Genomic DNA, 25000 nt, shown 5'->3' with positions numbered 1-25000 from the left:
CCATCACTGGGAAATAAATCTCCAACATAACAACATATTATGTATAGCCCAGTGGTCAACTGTTATTGTGTTTATCTGTGATTTATTTATCGTGACAGACACTTATTCACTTCAGGACTCATGTAATCTATATAAAGACAAACTAATACAAAATAATCTCTTTCATTTCAGTGGGAAAAAGATTGTGTTGTTACATAAACTTAAGATTCTAAGTTCAAAAGACTTGAAATAATAAGAATGTTAAAGAAAAACACATCAGTTTTTAATGGAAAAATGTACTTTTATATGGCGGCGCACTGTTGCAATGGGTAGCGATGACACCTCACAGCAAGAAGGTCTCTGGTTCGAGCCTCTGCTGGTTCAGTTGGCATTTCTGTGTGGAGTTTGCATGTTCTCCCCGTGTTGGCGTGGGTTTCCACGTGTTTGTGTGTGAATAAGAGTGTATGAGTGTTTTTCAGTGATGGGTTGCAGCTAGGTATTTGCTGCGTAAAACATATGCTGGATAAGTTGGTGGTTCATTCTGCTGTGGTGACCCCTGATTAATAAAGGCACTTTTAATGGGCAACACAGTGACTCTAGTTAGCACTGTGGCCTCACAGCAAGAAGGTCGCTGGATCGAGTCTCAGCTGGGCCAGTTGGCATTTCTGTGTGGAGTTTGCATGTTCTCCCCGTGTTGACGTGGGTTTCCTCCGGGTGCTCCGGTTTCCCTCACAGTCCAAACACATGTGCTATTGGGGAATTGATGAACTAAATTGGCCATAGTGTATGTGTGTGTCAATAAGTGTGTATGGGTGTTTTCCAGTACTGGGTTGTGGCTAGAAAGGCATTTGCTGCGTAAAACATATGCCAGAATAGTTGGCGGTTCATTCCGCTGTGGCGACCCCTGATGAATAAAAGGACTAAGTCAAAGGAAAATGAATGAATGAATGAATGAATGGATGTACTTTTATAATATTCTCACAAGTCAATTATTTAGATAGTGTGTGTGTGTGCGTGTGTGTGTGTGTGTGTGTGTGTGTGTGTGTGTGTGTGTATACATCAGTGCTTTAAATTTCGCATGAATCTTAAATGACACCAAATGTATTATTTGTATTAATTGAGATAAAGTTGAAATCTGTATTTTTCGCAGTGGATGCCCTTCCAGCTGCAACCCATCACTTGGAAACACCCATACACTTGCATTCACACTCATACCCTACAGACAATTTAGCTTAACCAATTCTCCTAGACCACATGTGTTTGGACTGTGGGGGAAACCGGAGCACCTGGAGGAAACCCACGCCAACACGGGGAGAACATGCAAACTCCACACAGAAATGCCAACTGACCCAGCTGAGGCTCAAACCAGCGACCTTCTTGCTGTGAGGCGATCATGCTACCCACTGCGCCACCATGACACCCCGTATTAGCAACTTATACATTTATTTATTTATTTATTTATTTATTTATTTATTTATTATTACTTGGTTTTAATTGCATTGAAGTTTTATTGTAGTAAAACTGATATGCAAATAAAGAACATACAGTGCTCAGCATATAGAGTACAGCCCATTCTGAAAATGAATATTTTCCTCCATTTCTCAGTGAATATAGGCAGTGTATTTTGCTGCATTTAAACAAAACACATTTATTAAACAGATATATTTATTAAAATCATATTTTAGTCACTAAACATATTTAGAAATTGAAAGATAATACAATTAAATTCAAGCAAAATAAAATTACAGCCTACAAAATGTCAACTAACCTCACTTACTCTGCGTTGTGTTGTGTTTAGGCGAAAGTAACCAGGCACATGGGAGTACACTGCTTTTTATTCTGCATGAATAAAATAAACAAAGTTCATCAAGCTGAGTCTGTGGCCTTTAAGACTTCACCAACCTCTCCTCGATCACCGCGAACTGACATAATCACGTCAAAGTGTTTAACATACACCCCAAAAAAGAAACCACAGACATAAATTCAAAAACATAACAGAAGCATGAATAAGCCCTGCATACCTGCATGATTAAAATAAACAAATGACATCAAGCTGAGTCTGTGGCCTTTAAGACTTCACCAACCTATCAGTGAAATAAATTTCACCATAAAACTTTCACACTCATGCTTACGAACTCCACCCAAAATACATGCTTCATATAATCTACAAAACCTCTCATACATGTTTAAATAACAGTGAAGTGATTTAATTTAGAACGAAGTTGCATGTGTTATTGTGATTAAACAACACAATCATTAACTCTGAAATATAAGATATTTAAAGAAAAATATGAAAATATGAAATTAAATAAAAATAATTGATGATCACAAGAATTTTGAGTGAAATTAATTTATATAATATCACAAGGAGAATTTTGAGTGAAATTAACTTATATAATATCACAAGGAGAATATTGAGTGAAATTAACTTATATAATATCACAAGGAGAATTTTGAGTGAAATTAACTTATATAATATCACAAGGAGAATATTGAGTGAAATTAATTTATATAATATCACAAGGAGAATTTTGAGTGAAATTAATTTATATAACATCACAAGGAGAATTATGAGTGAAATTAACTTATATAATATCACAAGGAGAATTATGAGTGAAATTAACTTATATAATATCACAAGGAGAATTTTGAGTGAAATTAATTTATATAATATCACAAGGAGAATTTTGAGTGAAATTAATTTATATAATATCACAAGGAGAATTATGAGTGAAATTAATTTATATAATATCACAAGGAGAATTATGAGTGAAATTAACTTATATAATATCACAAGGAGAATTTTGAGTGAAATTAATTTATATAATATCACAAGGAGAATTATGAGTGAAATTAACTTATATAATATCACAAGGAGAATTTTGAGTGAAATTAATTTATATAATATCACAAGGAGAATTATGAGTGAAATTAACTTATATAATATCACAAGGAGAATTATGAGTGAAATTAATTTATATAATATCACAAGGAGAATTATGAGTGAAATTAACTTATATAATATCACAAGGAGAATTTTGAGTGAAATTAATTTATATAATATCACAAGGAGAATTATGAGTGAAATTAATTTATATAATATCACAAGGAGAATTATGAGTGAAATTAACTTATATAATATCACAAGGAGAATTTTGAGTGAAATTAATTTATATAATATCACAAGGAGAATTATGAGTGAAATTAACTTATATAATATCACAAGGAGAATTTTGAGTGAAATTAACTTATATAATATCACAAGGAGAATTTTGAGTGAAATTAATTTATATAACATCACAAGGAGAATTATGAGTGAAATTAACTTATATAATATCACAAGGAGAATTATGAGTGAAATTAATTTATATAATATCACAAGGAGAATTTTGAGTGAAATTAACTTATATAATATCACAAGGAGAATTTTGAGTGAAATTAATTTATATAATATCACAAGGAGAATTTTGAGTGAAATTAACTTATATAATATCACAAGGAGAATTTTGAGTGAAATTAATTTATATAATATCACAAGGAGAATTATGAGTGAAATTAACTTATATAATATCACAAGGAGAATTTTGAGTGAAATTAATTTATATAACATCACAAGGAGAATTATGAGTGAAATTAATTTATATAATATCACAAGGAGAATTATGAGTGAAATTAACTTATATAATATCACAAGGAGAATTTTGAGTGAAATTAATTTATATAACATCACAAGGAGAATTATGAGTGAAATTAATTTATATAATATCACAAGGAGAATTATGAGTGAAATTAACTTATATAATATCACAAGGAGAATTTTGAGTGAAATTAATTTATATAATATCACAAGGAGAATTATGAGTGAAATTAACTTATATAATATCACAAGGAGAATTTTGAGTGAAATTAACTTATATAATATCACAAGGAGAATTTTGAGTGAAATTAATTTATATAATATCACAAGGAGAATTATGAGTGAAATTAATTTATATAATATCACAAGGAGAATTATGAGTGAAATTAATTTATATAATATCACAAGGAGAATTTTGAGTGAAATTAATTTATATAATATCACAAGGAGAATTTTGAGTGAAATTAACTTATATAATATCACAAGGAGAATTTTGAGTGAAATTAACTTATATAATATCACAAGGAGAATTTTGAGTGAAATTAACTTATATAATATCACAAGGAGAATTTTGAGTGAAATTAATTTATATAATATCACAAGGAGAATTATGAGTGAAATTAACTTATATAATATCACAAGGAGAATTTTGAGTGAAATTAATTTATATAACATCACAAGGAGAATTATGAGTGAAATTAACTTATATAATATCACAAGGAGAATTATGAGTGAAATTAACTTATATAATATCACAAGGAGAATTTTGAGTGAAATTAATTTATATAACATCACAAGGAGAATTATGAGTGAAATTAATTTATATAATATCACAAGGAGAATTATGAGTGAAATTAACTTATATAATATCACAAGGAGAATTATGAGTGAAATTAACTTATATAATATCACAAGGAGAATTTTGAGTGAAATTAACTTATATAATATCACAAGGAGAATTTTGAGTGAAATTAATTTATATAATATCACAAGGAGAATTTTGAGTGAAATTAATTTATATAACATCACAAGGAGAATTATGAGTGAAATTAACTTATATAATATCACAAGGAGAATTATGAGTGAAATTAATTTATATAATATCACAAGGAGAATTATGAGTGAAATTAATTTATATAATATCACAAGGAGAATTTTGAGTGAAATTAACTTATATAATATCACAAGGAGAATTTTGAGTGAAATTAACTTATATAATATCACAAGGAGAATTTTGAGTGAAATTAACTTATATAATATCACAAGGAGAATTTTGAGTGAAATTAACTTATATAATATCACAAGGAGAATTATGAGTGAAATTAATTTATATAATATCACAAGAATTTTGAGTGAAATTAATTTATATAATATCACAAGGAGAATTTTGAGTGAAATTAACTTATATAATATCACAAGGAGAATTATGAGTGAAATTAATTTATATAATATCACAAGGAGAATATTGAGTGAAATTAACTTATATAATATCACAAGGAGAATTTTGAGTGAAATTAACTTATATAATATCACAAGGAGAATTATGAGTGAAATTAATTTATATAATATCACAAGGAGAATTATGAGTGAAATTAATTTATATAATATCACAAGGAGAATTATGAGTGAAATTAATTTATATAACATCACAAGGAGAATTATCAGTGAAATTAATTTATATAATATCACAAGGAGAATTTTGAGTGAAATTAATTTATATAATATCACAAGGAGAATTATGAGTGAAATTAATTTATATAATATCACAAGGAGAATTTTGAGTGAAATTAATTTATATAACATCACAAGGAGAATTATGAGTGAAATTAATTTATATAATATCACAAGGAGAATTTTGAGTGAAATTAATTTATATAACATCACAAGGAGAATTTTGAGTGAAATTAATTTATATAATATCACAAGGAGAATTATGAGTGAAATTAATTTATATAATATCACAGGGAGAATTATGAGTGAAATTAACTTATATAATATCACAAGGAGAATTATCAGTGAAATTAACTTATATAATATCACAAGGAGAATTATGAGTGAAATTAACTTATATAATATCACAAGAATTTTGAGTGAAATTAATTTATATAATATCACAAGGAGAATTATGAGTGAAATTAATTTATATAATATCACAAGGAGAATTATGAGTGAAATTAACTTATATAAAATCACAAGGAGAATTTTGAGTGAAATTAATTTATATAATATCACAAGGAGAATTTTGAGTGAAATTAATTTATATAATATCACAAGGAGAATTTTGAGTGAAATTAACTTATATAATATCACAAGGAGAATTTTGAGTGAAATTAATTTATATAATATCACAAGAATTATGAGTGAAATTAATTTATATAATATCACAAGGAGAATTTTGAGTGAAATTAACTTATATAATATCACAAGGAGAATATTGAGTGAAATTAACTTATATAATATCACAAGGAGAATTATGAGTGAAATTAATTTATATAATATCACAAGAATTTTGAGTGAAATTAATTTATATAATATCACAAGGAGAATTATGAGTGAAATTAATTTATATAATATCACAAGGAGAATATTGAGTGAAATTAACTTATATAATATCACAAGGAGAATTTTGAGTGAAATTAACTTATATAATATCACAAGGAGAATTATGAGTGAAATTAATTTATATAATATCACAAGGAGAATTATGAGTGAAATTAATTTATATAATATCACAAGGAGAATTATCAGTGAAATTAATTTATATAATATCACAAGGAGAATTTTGAGTGAAATTAATTTATATAATATCACAGGGAGAATTATGAGTGAAATTAACTTATATAATATCACAAGGAGAATTATGAGTGAAATTAACTTATATAATATCACAAGGAGAATTTTGAGTGAAATTAATTTATATAATATCACAAGGAGAATTATGAGTGAAATTAATTTATATAATATCACAGGGAGAATTATGAGTGAAATTAACTTATATAATATCACAAGGAGAATTATCAGTGAAATTAACTTATATAATATCACAAGGAGAATTATGAGTGAAATTAACTTATATAATATCACAAGAATTTTGAGTGAAATTAATTTATATAATATCACAAGGAGAATTATGAGTGAAATTAATTTATATAATATCACAAGGAGAATTATGAGTGAAATTAATTTATATAATATCACAAGGAGAATTTTGAGTGAAATTAATTTATATAATATCACAAGGAGAATTATGAGTGAAATTAACTTATATAATATCACAAGGAGAATTATGAGTGAAATTAACTTATATAATATCACAAGGAGAATTTTGAGTGAAATTATCTTATATAATATCACAAGGAGAATATTGAGTGAAATTAATTTATATAATATCACAAGGAGAATTATGAGTGAAATTAACTTATATAATATCACAAGGAGAATTATGAGTGAAATTAACTTATATAATATCACAAGAATTTTGAGTGAAATTAACTTTTATAATATCACAAGAATTTTGAGTGAAATTAACTTATATAATATGACAAGGAGAATTTTGAGTGAAATTAACTTATATAATATCACAAGGAGAATTTTGAGTGAAATTAACTTATATAATATCACAAGGAGAATTTTGAGTGAAATTAACTTATATAATATCACAAGAATTTTGAGTGAAATTAACTTATATAATATGACAAGGAGAATTTTAAGTGAAATTAACTTATATAATATCACAAGGAGAATTTTGAGTGAAATAAATTTATATAATATGACACCTGTTACACTTCTCTTGATTTTTCCTCCTTTTTAAATTTGTATTTAATATTTTTCGATAACATAAATTTGTCATATAAGCGTTATCGTAAGTTAATTTATTAGAAAAGCTCCAGATTTGGCTTCAGTACTGACTAATCTAATGCAGTGTTTCCCAACCCTGTTCCTGAAGGCACACCAACAGTACACAATGTCTCCCTAATCAAACACACCTGAATCAGGTAAGGGAGACATCCAAAATATGTACTGTTGGTGTGCCTCCAGGAAAAGGGTTGGGAAACACTGATGTATATGCACAAATATAATATTGTAGAGCTTAAAAATATGAATTTAAAAGAGAGATTTGTGAGGGGTGAACGTATATATGCTGAGCATTGTAACTACTTGGCAAAACAATTTAATAATGAATTAACATGGGGTGAAAAATAAATCTCTAAAACGAATTTTAAATAATAGGCTAAATAAAAACGGAGTATATGTAAAAATGCATGCCATTATAACGTTATTGTTTTCTTGACATCACATGAAGGTGATATACTGACTTTGGGGCACGTATAATGTTATATGACACTGTAATTATTATGGTATGCCTTTTGGTAGCATCACTGTACCACAGTATCTTCGGTATCCACAGTATTAGCCTGTTTCTTCGGTGAAGATGAGGTTTATTGTGTCTGTAGCTCCACCTCCAGTAATAAACACGGAGCTTCTGTCAGTGTGTGTGTGTGTGTGTGTGTGTGTGTGTGTATTCAAACGCGCATCAGATACACACACATACACACGAGTCCGTGGATCTACTGAAGAACTACAAACCACACACGGACGCTTCCAGCGAGAGTAAACATCAGAATGGTCGGGATTCCGGGCGCGTTTCAATGTGAGTACATTAATAACGTGATTATTTGGCTGTTTTTCGAGGATATTTTCGACATAGCGGCGAGAATAACGCGATGTACGGTGATCTTTCTACTGTGCTTTACATGGTGAGATGCATAAATAAGCTGCAGTCGCTGTTGTTTTTGTTTCATTCCTGCAAAACGCGATTTTGCTTCGTGACAGTATTGTATTTACTGTAAGTTTTTAATAGGCGCTCGCTCTGCGCATGCGTCCTAATGTCGTTCAGCGATTTGGAACACGAACGTTAGAAACTCCCGCGTTCTGCTCCATTTGAACATATTTAACATCCAACATTCATCTGGAAAGTGGTTCAAACTGTTAATGGAAATTTAATGATGTTTAACTATAGTGTTTTTACTGGCAGCATCTCTTATAACCAGTGGTGTAGTCCTAAAAAAAGGTGGTGTACTATTACACCCGACCCAAATTTTAAATGAAAGTAGGCAAAGAAATGACGTAAGTCAATGTTTCTTTGATTCATTAGCTATATATATATATATATATATATATATATATATATATATATATATATATATATATATATAATTTATTTACTTATTTTTACATCAGTTACCTGTAACTATTAACTTCCACAACGAAAGGAAAAACAAATACTAAGACAATGTTGTCAATGTAAGTCAATGGTTACAGGTTTCCAGCTTTCTTCAAAATATCTTCTTTTGTGTTCAACAAAAGGAAAAAAAAAAGTCGAACCGGATTGGAACAAATTTATTCGTTTTAAAGAGAGATGCTAATAGTCTAATCCTATTTAAGGATTTATGTTTAGCTAATAGGGAGGCTAATAGTCAGGAATAGATCCTTTTGGGGTAAACGAAGAAAAATATCCATTTTTAAGTAAGAATTTAAAATAATACACTAAAATATGGGAAGTTTAATCAGAAAAATAAGTGAGTATACCGAAGGGTATATGCAATTATTGATCCTCAGAACTGGTAATACCCAAACAGCTCGTGGAAAAAAGTAGGCATACTGAGTATACATGTGTATAGCAAGGACTACACCACTGCTTATAACGTAATACAATTATGATAGCAAAGCCTATGTATAAATGCAATATCACTAGTAATACAATACACATTTGATTGGCTCTTTTGTACGGACTACTATTCACACATCATTGTATTTGCAGTGAATTAGAATTTATACTTTTGATTTTTGTGCAAAGAGTAACAGGGCTGGGGAGTATTTATGATACATGTATTTTAAATACAAAATAGTTTAATTTGGATTTGATAGGGTTTATGAAAATGGCTTAATATTTTGTATTACAATACTTTAGTGTCTTGTGTTTTGGTTATTTTTTTAAACTGTCAAATGCTTTGTAAGAAGTCTACATTGGTGCTTTCTCAGTTATTTGCCAAGGCTTGAGATCGGATTATAAAATTGAAGAAAATATTGAAGAAGTTGATCAATGCTTGGAGTGTTGATGGAAATTATGCATCACATATAATCAGAATCAGTTTTATGAAGTGTGCTTCACACACACAAGGAATTTGTTTTGGCTACAGAAGCCTCCATTGTACATAACAGTGTATATAAAGAAAGTAACAGACAAATAGCAGGGGTAGATTCGGGAGCAAGTCAAAATAAGACAAACAACATAAGTCCTACAGTAATTTCTACAACATTTTAGGGTGTTTTCACATCTGTGGTCCGGTTCATTTGGTCCGGATCAAGGGCAACAAATGATACACTGCAGCATTTCTCTGCCGTATTTTTCACACCACACTGATTGCTTTGGTCTGAACCAGTTGAAAAGAACCAAAATGCAGTCATGTGACAAAATCCATATCACTCATTGGCCAGATGCTATTGAACGTATTTCCTGTACTGCTTTTCGATTGGTCAGAATTAACGTGCGGAAAAATGACAATGGAACTCCCGCAAGTAAACAAACCGGCAGACATAAAATGTCGCTGCGCTGGCTGATTGCATCCCTGGCCTTGTTATACTATATAGTTCGTATACATCACTTTAGACAAACTATACATTTCAAGAATGAAGTGCGACTGCAGCTGGAAAACAATGTTTTAATGCATTGCAAATGGCAAAGGCTTTAGCAGGAGGCGTGAATTAATTTAGCTAAACTGCGACATGGTCATCTTCCGGAAATATTACCAACGATACATCAGGTAATGTTTTTCCCTCTCTCTCTCTGTTTAAAACTGTTGGTAAACACTGCTAACAAGTATTTTTCCTCTGAACCCCATAAGACATGACAGCGCATCAGACTACGGCAGCTGGATTAGTCCCAAAGGTGCAGTACTTTTTGCGGTTGGGTCTGTTTTAGTTTGGATCATGTTCTCATCACAAATGAACCGCTCCAGGGTTTGTTTGAAAGCGTACCGAGACCACCTCTTCAAGTAGGTCTTGGTACGCTTTTTTGGTCCGCTTTTGGTGCACACTCGAGTACGATTGCTGCATTCACACCTGCCCAAACAAACTGCATCAAGAGGGAAAACAAACTCTAGTGCGATTCAACAGAACTAAATAATGCAGTTGTGAAGATTTTTGTGTATTTTTTGCAGCAAAAGATAAAAACTGAAGCAAATGAAAGAGAAAAGTGCAAATATATATAAATATGTCTCTGCTAAATATTGAAGGGACGGTTATATATGCCACATGTCAATAAAAATGACAATTATGTAGTATTAATCATGTAGTATCTGTAGATTTATACGTGTGAATTTCTGCAATGATTTATCAATTATCATAGATTTTATTTTAGTATGTACTATGATGCTCCACTGCTGTTTGTTTGCTCAATATAACGATGGTCATATCATGGTATTCTCTGAGGTGTTGTGTAAAAACTAGCAGTAGCTGCCATATTACAGTAGGTATATTTTGATGCTAATAGGATGGTGGTGTTTGGTAAGGGCAAGCTGTCTGTATGGCATGCTACGCTTGCTCTAATCTGTTTTGAGGGTCGGAGACGGACCCTCTCTTGTGTCTCAATGGAGGATTTGGCGTTAATCCCTTGGGCAAAGTTTCACACCATCTGGACTTTAGTGCTGCTCAGCAGCAGATCTACAGGAGGCCGTGTGTGGGTGTGTGTGTGTTTACAATAAAATGTCATGGTGCCACTGCAGTGCTGGAGAATAACACAGGCCATTGTTTTTTCCCCGGGGTTTGTTTCCTTCGCCTGAATGGCTAATCTGTCTAAATAGTGGCTGATGATGTTGGATATTCATGTGATGATCGTTTTGACCACTTGAGGGCGTGATTGTTGTAGTTGGATGTGTTTGAGATTGACTTGACATGACAGTGAAGCTCACTTTATCAGTAAATAAAACAATCCATGATTACTACCATTGTGTTTTGATGGTTTTAATGTACTCAATCTTAGTGAAAAACAATAATTATAATATGGATAAAAGTTCATTATCATATATATATATATATATTGCATTTATATCACAACATATACATACAGTTGAAGTCAGAATTATTAGCCCACCTGTTTTTTTTCCCCAATTTCTGTTTAACAAAGATTTTTTTCCAACACATTTCTGATCATAATAGTTTTAATAACTCATCTCTAATAACTGATTTATTTTATCTTTGTCATGATGACAGTAAATAATATTAGACTAGATATTCTTCAAGACACTTCTATACAGCTTAAAGTGACATTTAAAGGCTTAACTAGGTTAATTAGGTTAACTAGGCAGGTTAGGGTAATTAGGCAAGTCATTGTATAACGATAGTTTGTTTTGTAGACTATCGGAAAAATCTAGCTTAAAGGAGCTAATAATATTGACCTTAAAATGGATTTAAAAAAATTAAAAACTGCTTTTATTCTAGCCGAAATAAAACAAATAAGACTTTCTCCAGAAGAAAAAATATTATCAGACATACTGTGAAAATTTCCTCAATCTGTTTAACATAATTTGGGAAATATTTAAAAAAGAAACGAAAATTTCAAAGGGTTTTAATAATTCTGAAGTCAGACTTAAAACTGTATATAAATTGCATTCATTCATTCATACATTCATTTTCTTTTCGGTTTATTAATTTATTAGTCCCTTTATTAATCCTGGGTCGCTACAGCGGAATGAACCACCAACTTATCTAGCACGTTTTACGCAGCAGATGCCCTTCCATCCGCAACCCATCTCTGGGAAACATCCACACACACTCATTCACACACATACACTATGGACAATTTTAGCCTACCTAATTCACCTATAGCACATGTGTTTGGACTGTGGGGGAAACCGTATTTTACATCACAGTATTCAGCTATAGAAATTGAATAATCAAATGTAAAATAACACTGATAGTCTACTAGTCTTCATTCATTGTGTAAATAATTTAATAAATGCCTCTTTATTAGAGTTACAAACAGTACCATTTCATGGGCCTGAATACGTTCTCAGTCACAGGCCCTTTATATGTCTACTAAGAATGCTCCGTCTCACCCTCCCTCCGATCTTAATAAATGTCTGCGAGATATTAATATGTGGATGACCAGTAACTTTTTAAAGTTAAATGCCAGTAAAACTGAAGCCCTTCTGGTTGGCTCTAAATCTGTTCTTTCCAAAGCTCAATCTTTTACTCTATCAATAATTCTCCAGTAAATTTTACATTCATTCATTTTCCTTTCGGCTTTGTCCCTTTATTAATCTGGGGTCGCCACGGTGGAATGAACCGCCAACTTATCCAGCATTTGTTTTCCGCCAACTTCTCCAGGATATGTTTTACGCAGCGGACACCTTTCCAGCTGCAACCCAACTCTGGGAAACGTTCATACACACCTACTCACACCTACGGACAATTTAGCCTACCCAATTCACCTGTACTGCATGTCTTTGGACTGTAGGGGAAACCAGAGCACCCGGAGGAAACCCACGCGAACGCAGGGGGAACATGCAAACTCCACACAGAAACGCCAACTGACACAGCCGAGGCTCAAACCAGCGACCTTCTTGCTGTGAGGCGACAACACTACCTACTGCGCCACTGCGTCGCCCTATATAAATTGCATATAAATGCAATTTCACCAGATGTCTTGAATAGTTTGTATAGAGTTCATAATTTTAGATCGATTGTGTATTGTATATTGAGCATATATGCACAAAATATAATAAAAAATAATAATTACAAGCATAGTTAAATACAACAGACAAAAGATGCAAATCAACAATGATTTATGATTTCCTGGAGCGTCAAACAGTATTCAGAAGCAGAAATTAAATTATCACTGTATAATAATAATAATATATTTTGAGTACGAATGTACAATTAACCTTTAAGCTAGAAAGGTTTAATTCATTGTGCCCAAATGTTTAAGTTTGCTCGGCATTCTGACAGTCAGCCCTTAAAAACACAAGCCAAAAATAAACTCTCTCGAAGGTTTAAATTTGAAATGACTCCACGTTGTTGTTAACTGTAATGACTGTAACCCAACTACAATGCAGATCTGTTTACCAAGCATCGTAACCACCTAGTCGACCTTTTATCCATAGGCTATCATTATTATTTTCATTTCTTATTACTATTTATAAGAGTCGTGTTGTGTCAGTTAGGGGTGGGCGGTACACCGGTGTCATAGTCATCACCGGTGTGACATTGCACCACGACATGGATTTTCTAATACCGTCAATACCGTAATAAATCAATTATGCGCCTTGAACGGCTGCATTTACATCAATAATAGCTAATTCTAAATAATAAGGCATTCAATTTTCTTCAAACGTTCAGTTGTGGTCTGAATAAATGTCCTTATACCACAGGGCTCGAAATTGCAACCATTTTGGTCGCATGAGCGCCCGAAATGTAATCTATGCGCCCTCATAATATATTTGGGAGCATTTGTGTGTCTGAATATAATGGTTGTAGTGCGATCTGATTTGATTTTCTCTATAAACTTGCTGAATCGCTCTACCCTGCTGCTGTATTGGTTCATATTAGCTGTCAGTCACTCAACGCTTCCCGCTGTCAGATAACAGGGAGCTTTTGTTACTGCAGGAAATGCAAACGGCTGAAGAGTGAAAAGTGCACAGGTTTGCAAACCTCACCTAAAGTTATAATAATAATAATGGCGCAGATGACAGCGATCATAACATGAGGTAAATGTTGATCCGCCAGCTGAGATCAATCGAGTGTTTTCGGAGAAGGTGCCTGAATCTTGATGCGTTGCATTCACCGCGTGTTCAGCGCAAATGTCCGCTAAATATAAAATCTAACACTGTACACATCATCGCCAAAGAAACTCGCCTTTACTAAGTTTACACTGAAACTACGGCTCATAACAAAGAGCGGTATTGCGCTGGTTGTCATCGCGAGAATCCTGCTCTGTCTGCTTATAAATTGGTGCGGCTGACTCGCCTGCTTTATTCCACCAACACAGAGAAATGAAGATCAGCTCATAACGAGACTGAGCATTTACAATGACCCAAACCAAAACTTTTAAAGAGTGATAGAAGTGAGACTTTCTTTTGTCTGTTCTTCCTTGAGATGTATATTATTTTGCTATTTAAAGTAATACCATGATATTATACCGTCACCGTTCAAAAGATGAAAAATACCGTGATATTAATTTTAGGTCACATCGCCCACCTCTAGTGTCAGTATTTTATTCAATGCAAGCGTGGGCCAAAATTTATTTTCAAGGAGTGCACCTTAAAGAGCTATGGACTCGCTCTGCGATATCGATGCTGAAACGATATATTGTGCAGCCCTAATGTATTCATTCATTCATTTTCCTTCAGCTTAGTTCCTAATCAAGATCGCACTATATATATATCCATGCCTAATATCCGATGGCCAGAAAGTGATCAATTTTTAATAAATTGCTCAAATATTGGTGTTTGTGGCACAGCAAGTCCAGAGGCTGTAGTGTACACCATGATTTTACGTATATAAAATTCACTTTAATGTGTGACATGACTAAAAAGTGGACATAAACGAATAATTTTAGTTCAAATGAGTAGCGGCTTGGACCTGGAAACAGTATTCCATATGTCATGACTTAAGTTAGTACAATGATGGTAGTACTATTGTATCATGCAACTAAAACTAATGTAGCATGGCATTTAAATGCTATTCCAATGCATTTTCCAAAGTACTATATCACTACTATGGTAATAGTAAATGTCTTGAAAACATGCTAATATCACGGCACATAAAAGTTTTTCCAAGTGTTATTTTAGCATGAAAAACATAGTATTACCATGGTAAAAGAAATGTACATTTTTGTCCAGCCTCCTGGCAACTTAAACCCTCATGTGCATCTCTCAGTAATGAGTTTTTGGTGTAAATCCAGTTGGAAATGTGAAGCTTTTAGGACTCTAGTGTAATTTTCCCCTTCAGCTTTGGCTGGAGCTCTTGAAAGTCGGGAAGTTTGTGTGTGTGTATAAATATCTGTGTGTGTGCTGTGTGTGTTGGGGGTGGTTAGATTCCGATCCTCTGACTTGAAGAAAGGAAACACAGGACAAAAGGGCCCTTCAGGTTTGAATTAGCGCTTTAATTGCTCTTGGCTCTTGCCGTCGGGGTCTCCAGCGCTGGCAACATGGTGCTTCAGTCGCGTGGGAGAGTTTGTGCACGTCAGAAAGAGAGTCTGAAGATCTGGGAATGAAGAACGGGTCTCCACTTCGGGTTTTTGCAGATGTTAGTGTTTAAACTGAGCAGTTTGGGCTGGCTATTCTCCTCTGAAAGTAGAGCTGCACGATATTGGAAACATTTGACATCACGATATTTTGTTTTGCTGCAATTTATATTGAGATTGAATAGCTCTATTTGGAAATAATTCATTAGTTTAGTCCAGGGGTCACCAATCTCAGTCCTGGAGGGCCGGTGTCCCTGTAGGATTTAGCTCCAACCTGCCTGGATGTTTCAAGTATACCTAGTAAGGCTGCGGTCACACTAGAGTTTGAGCTTGTGAAATCCTGTCGTACAGCGCTGCGAAAAGTGGCGGGATTAAACAAGATGATAAGACATGTAAAAAAGCGAGCGATTGGTCCATATTTTATATTTCTGTCCAGAAAAGTTATGTTTTGATCCTCGATTGGTCTCACGCAGTCAAGTGATGCGATTTCGCAGGTCACAGTTCACCAAGCTTGAACTTTGCATTGCAGAAACCTGCGAAACTTGACGCATGACGTTGCGTTTCCGGTCGGACGCATTCGCGTGCGTATGAATGGAAGTCTATAGGGAGAAAACTCCAGTGTGACCGCAGCTTCAGACCTTGATTAGCTTGTTCAGGTGTGTTTGATTAGGGTTGGAGCCAAAGTCTGCAGGACACCGGCCCTCCAGGAACAAGTTTGGTGAACCCTGGTTTAGACTGATTGGCATTATTCTGGAAGATTATAGGGATTATTCCCAGTACTGGGTTGCAGCTGTAAGAGCATCCGCTGCATAAAACATATGCTGGAATAGTTGGTGGTTCATTCCGCTGTGGCGACCTCTGAAATAGAGACTAAGCAGAAGGAAAATGAATGAATTATAGGGATTATACATCTGGATTATTATTAGGAAGTAAGAAGTGTAGTATTTTACGTCACAGTATTCAGCTATTGAAATTGAACAATCAAATGTAAAATAACACTGATAGTCTACTAGTCTTCATTCATTGTGTGAATAATTCAATAAATGCCTCTTTATTAGAGTTACAAACAGTACCATTTCATGGGCCTGAATATGTTCTCAGTCACAGGCCTTAAAAACACATGCAAAAATGCTAAACTTCCACTCTACTATGGTTAAAACTCTTCAGTTACAACACAGATCTTCTGCGTTCTGAAATGTGGCTCCTGGTAAACTATAACGCCAGCATATAAACTCAAGCACTGCACTTCCTGCGATGAGACTATTGTATTTGATACTAACTTCTAAAAAAAAATATTTTAATTTCACAAGACCTTTAAAGCTGCACATTATTAGCAGTAAACCAAACCCTTTGAGCTCTATCTGTAATGAAACAGACACCCAATTGCAGATACTAGTTTTTTTTTTAATAACTAATTTGCACTTTTATTCATCTTCTGAATCTGTTTGTTATATTTTATGCATGATTCAGCATCCCCTACAGCAGTGGTTCTCAACCGGTGGGGCGCGCATACCTGTCAACCCTCCCCTTTTCCCAGGATTCTCCCTTATTATATAGTTCTATCTCGCTATCATGCTGTAAAGGTATTTTCCCGTATTTCTCCTGTATTTTCAGTCTTTCTCTGAAGGATGGCAAATAAACATTAAAGAGCCGAGCCGAGCTATACGCAACCCATATCGCCGAACCACCAGGGGCCGCCTTTTGCTCTTAAATGTGAGTCTGTTCTGTGCTTTTGTTTTATTTAAACACCAAAACACTTTGAAATGAATATAAAAACAGCAGGATTCCCCTTCTTTTCAATACAGGTGCCGTCTCCTCTTCATATGCAATCCTCAAAACAGTCATATAGCAGTGTGTGACTGTCAGCTGACGCGCTCCATAGTGATCAATAGACGCTGTTTCCCAAACGGTTTCTGTACATGCGATTTGAAGTAGAGTGAACATCTGGGTTTTGGGTGCATGTTTGAACAGACATATACACATAATATTTATTAAAAACAACATCTAATGGTCTCGATCTTGGTGGGGTTTTTTTCAAACACAACTAATTTCATCCTAAATGAGCATAAAAGTTAGGAAAGCAATCGAATGCTTTCATTATAACGCTAGATCTGTGCAATTTTAACGTGGCACCTGTTAATGTAATCAATCAAAGTTAGAGATTCATTCGCTGCTCTGTAATCAGAATGTTTAAGTTATACAGTGAAGATTAATGAGGTTTGATAGCTTGATTCCATTTCATTATAATAGCTATTCATTTTAATAGGCTAAACTGTAATGTATTTGCTGCTAAGGTATACTATTTATTTTTTCTTTTGTAAATAATAATAATAAAACATATTACTGACCATTTAACTGTTTATTCACAATGAAATAGCTCCAAATTAACATATTTAGTAATTTGGGCTTCTGTTAGAGGGGGGGGGGGGCATTATGGTGGGCATATCCCTTATTTTCACATCCCAATCATCAGATCTATTTTCACTGCTAAAATAGACCCAAACAGTCATTATTTCATCAAAAATATAAGTGATTTAATGTTATTAACTTGTTTGTTGACCTGTCAAATGAAATCAGTGTCACATTTCCAATCGTGAGGTGACGGTCAGTTGTCAGCTCTCTTGGTCATCAGGTCTTGTGATGTATGTTGCTGATCTGTATTCAAATGTAAATGCAGTATGTCAATTCAGTTTATTTGTGTGTGCTGTGCTAATAGACTTTAGAAAACAGCACTCATTTGTAGGATTTTTCCTCGAGAAGCTGCGCAAGCCTCAAAAGTTTAAGGTCCTTGAGTCCGAAACTGTCGTATTCGTTTTTTTTCATATTTGTCATTTGGTGGCTGTTAATTGTCAAAAACACCCCTTAAAATATTTGCTATGGATGCGAAAAATGCAGAAAATCAAACCATCCGAATAATTTTTTATGACGGACGTTAGTTGCAGAGGCTGCAAACGTATAAAACATGAGGTCAGACTGGGGCCCCAACTGCAATGAACCAGCTTTGGGAGGGCCCAGCTTGCAAAAAGTTGAGAACTCCTGCCCTACAACATCCCCTCCCCTCCGAATCAATCCATAATAATTAATAATTTCCAAACATAGCTATTTAATACATCTGGTGAACTGAATTTATATTACAATATTTATTGCAGAAAAAAAAGTCACATTTTTCCAATATGGCGCAGCCTTAAAGGGACAGTTCACTCAAAAATTAACATTTACTCTCCCTCAAGTGGTTCCAAACACAGTTTCTTTATTCTGCTGAACACATCAACTTCCAACTATCCATCGACTTCCATAGTATTGTTTTTTCCTAATGGAAGTCAATGGTTACAGGTTTTTATCTTGCAGTTTTCTTCAAAATATCTTCTTTAGTGTTCAACAGAAGACAGAACCTAAAACAAGTAAATGGTAGGTAAAAGATTTTCATTGTTGGGCGAACTATCATTTTGATGAGATAGTCCTAAAAACCTGTAACCATTGACTTCCATTAGGAAAAAAAACTATGAAAGTCAATGGTTACAGGTTTTTATCTTGCAGCTTTCTTCAAAATATCTTCAACAGAAAAACTAAAACATGTAAAGGGTGAGTAAAAAAAATTACAGAAATTTAAATTTTTTGGGGGGGAACCATCCCTTTAATGTGATAGTCTTAGTAACCTGTAACCATTTACTTCCATAGTATTGTTTTTTCCTAATGGAAGTCAATGGTTACAGGTTTTAAGCTTGCACTTTCTTCAAAATATCTTCTTTAGTGTTCAACAGAGAAAAGAAACTTAAACAAGTAAAGGGTGAGTAAAAGATGACAAGTTTCATTTTTGGTTGAAAACCTGTAACTATTGACTTCCATAGTATTTGTTTTTTCCTAATGGAAGTCAATGTTTACAGGTTTTTAGCTTGCAGCTTTCTTCATAAAATCTTCAACAAAAGAAACTAAAACAAGTAAAGGGTGAGTAAAAAATGACAGAAATTATAATATTTAATGTGATAGTCCTAAAAACCTGTAACCATTGACTTCCATAATATTTGTTTTTCCATAATGGAAGTCAATGGTTACAGGTTTTGAGCTTGCAGCTTTCTTCAAAATATCTTCTTTAGTGTTCAACAGAAGACAGAAACTAAAACAAGTAAAGGGTGAGTAAAAGATTACAGAAATGTAATGCAATAGTCCTAAAAACCTGTAACAATAGTATTGTTTTTTTCCTAATGAAAGTCAATGGTTACAGGTTTTTAGCTTGCAGCTTTCTTCAAAATATCTTCTTTAGTGTTCAACAGAAGACAGAAACTAAAACAAGTAAAGGGTGAGTAAAAGATGACAGAAATTTAACGCAATAGTCCTAAAAACCTGTAACAATTGACTTCCATAGTATTTGATTTTTCCTAATGGAAGTCAATGGTTACAAGTTTTTAGCTTTCAACTTTCTTCAAAATATCTTCTTTAGTGTTCAAGAGAAGACAGAAACCAAATCAAGTAAAGGGTGAGTAAAAGATGACAGAAATTTAACGCAATAGTCCTAAAAACCTGTAACAATAGTATTTGTTTTTCCTAATGAAAGTCAATGGTTACAGGTTTTTAGCTTGCAGCTTTCTTCAAAACATCTTCTTTAGCATTCAACAGAAAGTAAATCAAGGATTAGTAAAAGATGACAATTCATTTTCATTTTTGTGTGAACTACCCCTTTAATGTGGTCGCAGTGTTAAAACGAGTGCTGGACATGTCAAACATGCTCTGATAAAGTTGGAAATGAGCTGCGCCGTGTGTGTACGTGGACGACTTTGACCCCATTCTTGTGTTTTTGCACGAGTGTGTATGCGCTTGGAGGATTATCTGGGAAGGGAAACACAACACAGTAATTGACATCAGCTCCAGCAGATGTTTCTCGTCGCCCACTGCTGTGTGGACAGGCTGTGGAAGATTGAATCCAGATGTCGAGGCTCCACAGCGAATGCTTCTCTCACCACCAACCAGCCAACGTTGCCCAGAATCTCTTGTGTGTGTGTTTTTTTTTTTTTGCTGAAGACACAGATTATTACGGGACCGGCCTGCCTGGAGTCGGGCCCATGACCCCATTTAGAAAAGTCCACACATGCTAAATGCAGCTGTGATGAATGTGTTGACAACTGACTTTGTTTTGATACACTTCAGTTTGCCTAAAAATGAAAAGTCTCATCATTTACTTGGCATCTTGCATCTCATTTAGACTCATGCATATTCCATCATGCTGCATTATGAATGCTGACATATATTCATACTGTAAATGAACTTGAAGTTAGCATCATTCTTATTCCCTATAGTGTTTTGCATTGGCTTACTGGAGAAAGATTATAATTAGGTTTAAACAGTTTGAACTTCAATCAGCGTATTCAGTTGTTAATTAAAAACATTATTTTCCTGATTCTTTGTTAGTTATATTTATATTATATTACTAAAATGGCTTTATAGATTTCATCAAGAAGTTTTTTTTTTATTCCATTGAACTAACATGATTTTTTGACATGAAGTTTGAAGTTTAGGCTAAAGACACATGAAGTTTAGCCTAAAAAAGGCAACATCACTGACCCTTAAGCACCAACATGTTTGTTTTTGCAAGATTTTACTTCAAGGGCACCTAGGTTACCCCTTTTTTCAGATTTAATATGAGTCTTTTGTGTCTCCAAAATGTGTCTGTAAAGTTTCAGCTTAAAACACCCATCAGATTATTTATTATAGCTTTTATAAGCTTCTATTTTATAACTCTGAGCACCAGGTGGCGTTTTTTTGTACTGTGCCTTTAAGCCTAGTCCTCCCCGCCCACCGTTTCTACTTGCCTTTCAGCATGTCTCAATCTCCTCCCTTGGTAGTGTTGCCAGATTGGGTGGTATTGAATTTATTTTTGCAGGTAAAATATGACATAGCCGGGTAGTGAAAATTTGGGCGGTTTTGCAACGGCGTGCCCGCCGGCCCGGTCTGCCTTTTAAACAGGTTTGAAATGATGTGATGGTGTGCAAACGATGACTAAATTATAGGGGTGTGACGAGACGCTTACTCCACGAGATTGGGTTCACGAGAACGACAGGAGACGAGATTTTTATACTATTTTAAAGAAATCGTCTTTTATTCAACTGAAAGAAAAAAAAAAATCACAATTTACTATTACTAAACTATTTAGGTGCTTTTTTAAATCAACTTGTAATCAAATGTTATTTTACTTCCATAGACTGATTTCATGCGGGTGCCATTTCCTTGGGTGCAAGTGAAATCGAGGCTGCTGTGGGAAGAAACCCGGAAGTATCATTGGAAGTTACATAGGAACGTTGTGTAGCTGGCTGTATATCTTATCAGCAAAGAGAAAGTGACACAAATTTATAATTTCACCGCCTTCCGAGTGACCCGAAGGTCCGTTCTGAATGAATGGTGAAAATAAAAAAGGATATCAGAGCTCATTTTCAGCTAAGTTAAGGGAAATAGCACTAGTTAGCTAACGTTTTCTTTCCCAAACACACATTTTAGATGCCATTTATCAAACTCGAGTTAATGAACTGATTCTTTCACTATATTAGACTTGATGATACTGAATTAAAAGAAAAACCATTCATTTCCCGCTAACATTTAAGGCACTGTTGATGGCTTTCTTAAAACAGCACTGATTTGCCATTGTGTTCACGTGATCAACAGAAATGCTTGTGATTGGCCGAGAAGGTCATCAGTTCACCCTCCGCTGTTTACCGAGTACAAACACAGACGAGCGATCTGCTTGATGACTCGACTGATCTTCACGGCTGCTTCGTGCTCCAGTGTCCTTGTGTCTGTGTTTGCACTGGGTGAAGAGTGGTAAACTGATGAGCACTGGTGAATACTATGGTAAATCAGCGCTGTTAATGAACACGCTCAGCTGCGTTTGGATGTTAGCGGGAAATGGACGTTTTTAAACCTTCAGTAACTTTACACTATTACAGACAACACGAGGGTGTGCTACAGAGGGCTGCAGTGTTTTATCACTCACTGGGTTACAGGGAAGCGTCCCCACGGTGTTTAACTGGTGCCATGAACTGAAGCCTAGGACATTTGAGCATATTACTCTTAAAGAGATTGTGATGTTGATTGATGCTAAATTGCTTTTAATTGTTTAAATTAAACTTACTGACTGATATTAAAGTGATGTTTACACCAGTTCTGCATTTTGAATTCTCGGCAACAGCTGGAGGTTTATAGTCCACAGCATGTTACTGCAATGTTTACGGTGCTGATCCTAAACTTCCGGGTTTCTTCCCACCGCAGCCTCGCTTTGGATCTTTAAAATGGCGGCCGCGTGAAATAAGCGTATTCCTAATGAAGTCTATGGAGTAAAACGCATGCAAACACTGCAAAATATTTTGCTAATAGCCTATGTGAATGGAAAATAGTTTATTATTAGTTTTAAATATTAACTAAATATTTGCTAATACTGTATATGAACGGAAAATAGATTTGAAACTGGAATAAAACAAAAATTCACAAACTGCAAAACAAATTTCGGTGCTTTTTTATTATTTTTTTAATGTAATGAATGGTATTTTACGTCTATTTTAAGGAATTCTATGCAATTTGCAGTTCAAATCCAATCCTGCCTCCAATCTTCAATGCTAATTTCACCCTCATGCTCCATCATAATGTCAAGACAACTTTTCACCTCGACAAGAAATCTTCAACGATTTAATCTCGCGAGATCTTGTCATACAATATCTTGTCACACCTCTACTGAATTACTTTGTTTTTAATAAACCAGCGCCAAGTTTTTCCCCTCAGTTTGAGCGTCAGATTCCTCAAGCAGCGGTGCATTTCATTGTCTTTTCAATCGTCCTGCAGTCGTTTGCAGAAGCTGATGGTTATCAGCTGATCTGACTGTTGGGAAAACAAAGCAATGGAAGTTTGGAGAGGGTTTCTCATCCTGCATGTGAGAGGTGGGATTATTCGGGGACGGCTGATCTCGTGCTCTGAACTTTGGGCTTTTTTCTGCACTGGTGGGAGTTTAAAGAGGGACAAAGACAGCAGTCATTGAGGAGTCTATCAGAGGGAGGAGCGTTTAAGAGCTTGTGAAAGGGGCTTATCATGCCATTAAAGCTTTTTAAGACCCCCACCATCACACACACACACACACACAAGCAGTGCTTGAGAATAACCCCCCATCTCCTCCACCCACATCTTCCACACTTCTGTTTTTTTTTGTACAATATATTTATTACTTCTTTTCAATTTGCATATCACAACAGATTACACAATTACAGAATAATAATCATGAAGGCACAGCAAACTTTTTACCCCCCCCCATTCTCCCTCCCAACAACCCATTCCCTTAAAAAAATATTAATAATAATAATAATAATAAATAAAATAAAATAAATAAACAAATAAATAAATATAATAAAAAAGAGAGGGAAAAAAAGAAAAAAAGGGGGGGATATGTTTAAATCAGGTAGAGAGTGTTACCTGAGTGTGTTTAGACCATGATACTTCCCATATTCCTAAGCTTGTTCTTGTTGTAGTTAGGCATGTGCCGGTATCACATTTTCATGCTGCGATTAATTGATTGAGCTTTTATCACGGTATACGGTATTATCACGATATTGTAATTTTACTAGAGAAACAGGTAAAAAAACACAAAAAACTTCAGTTTCGTCAACTTAGTAACTTTAATAACTTTTTAATTAACTAAAAGTACTACAAACATTTAAATACAAATAAATATAAATAAAACAATACACAATATAAAAGTAAACTTGAGCAATTATATCAAAGTGAATGTGCAAAGGGAAACCGTCTTCGATCAGCAATCCCTGTGCATTTTTTTGGAACCCAAAATATTTCCAAACCTCTGACTTTTTTTTTAAAAGGGGATAAATTGTCGGCAGCGTTCCTCCTTCCGCCATGCTTCTTCTTCGTGTGAGGATTAGTGAGCGGTGGCAGCGGCGGCGCGCACTGCGTGCACACAGTGCTTCAACATGCGGGGATTGTTTACATCAGAGTGCGCATCAGTTCTGCGCAGCATATACGCAGTGTTTCTTCAAGCGGTTGATGGAAAATAAGCTGAAGGGGGATAAATTGTCGGCAGCGTTCCTCCTTCCGCCATGCTTCTTTTTCGTGTGAGGATTAGAGTGCGGTGGCAGCGGCGGTGCGCACACAGTGCT

The 25000-nt window shown here is 34.2% G+C and overlaps 1 protein-coding gene across 1 annotated transcript in view; it reads left to right on the top strand.

Moving 5' to 3' along the window:
• Positions 1-8143: 8143 nt before the first annotated feature.
• Positions 8144-25000, top strand: part of cbfa2t2 (CBFA2/RUNX1 partner transcriptional co-repressor 2) — a 91818-nt gene continuing 74961 nt past the window's right edge. The window contains exon 1 of the mRNA XM_056460638.1: positions 8144-8267. Within this exon, the coding sequence (XP_056316613.1) occupies positions 8240-8267 (28 nt within the window). The 5' untranslated portion in view covers positions 8144-8239. The remainder of the gene's footprint in view (positions 8268-25000) is intronic.

This window comes from Danio aesculapii, chromosome 6 (assembly GCF_903798145.1).
Source record: "Danio aesculapii chromosome 6, fDanAes4.1, whole genome shotgun sequence".
Taxonomy (NCBI): Eukaryota; Metazoa; Chordata; class Actinopteri; order Cypriniformes; family Danionidae; genus Danio; species Danio aesculapii.
Note: the sequence above shows the minus strand (reverse complement) of the source record. Positions and strands in the feature narration are given on the sequence as shown.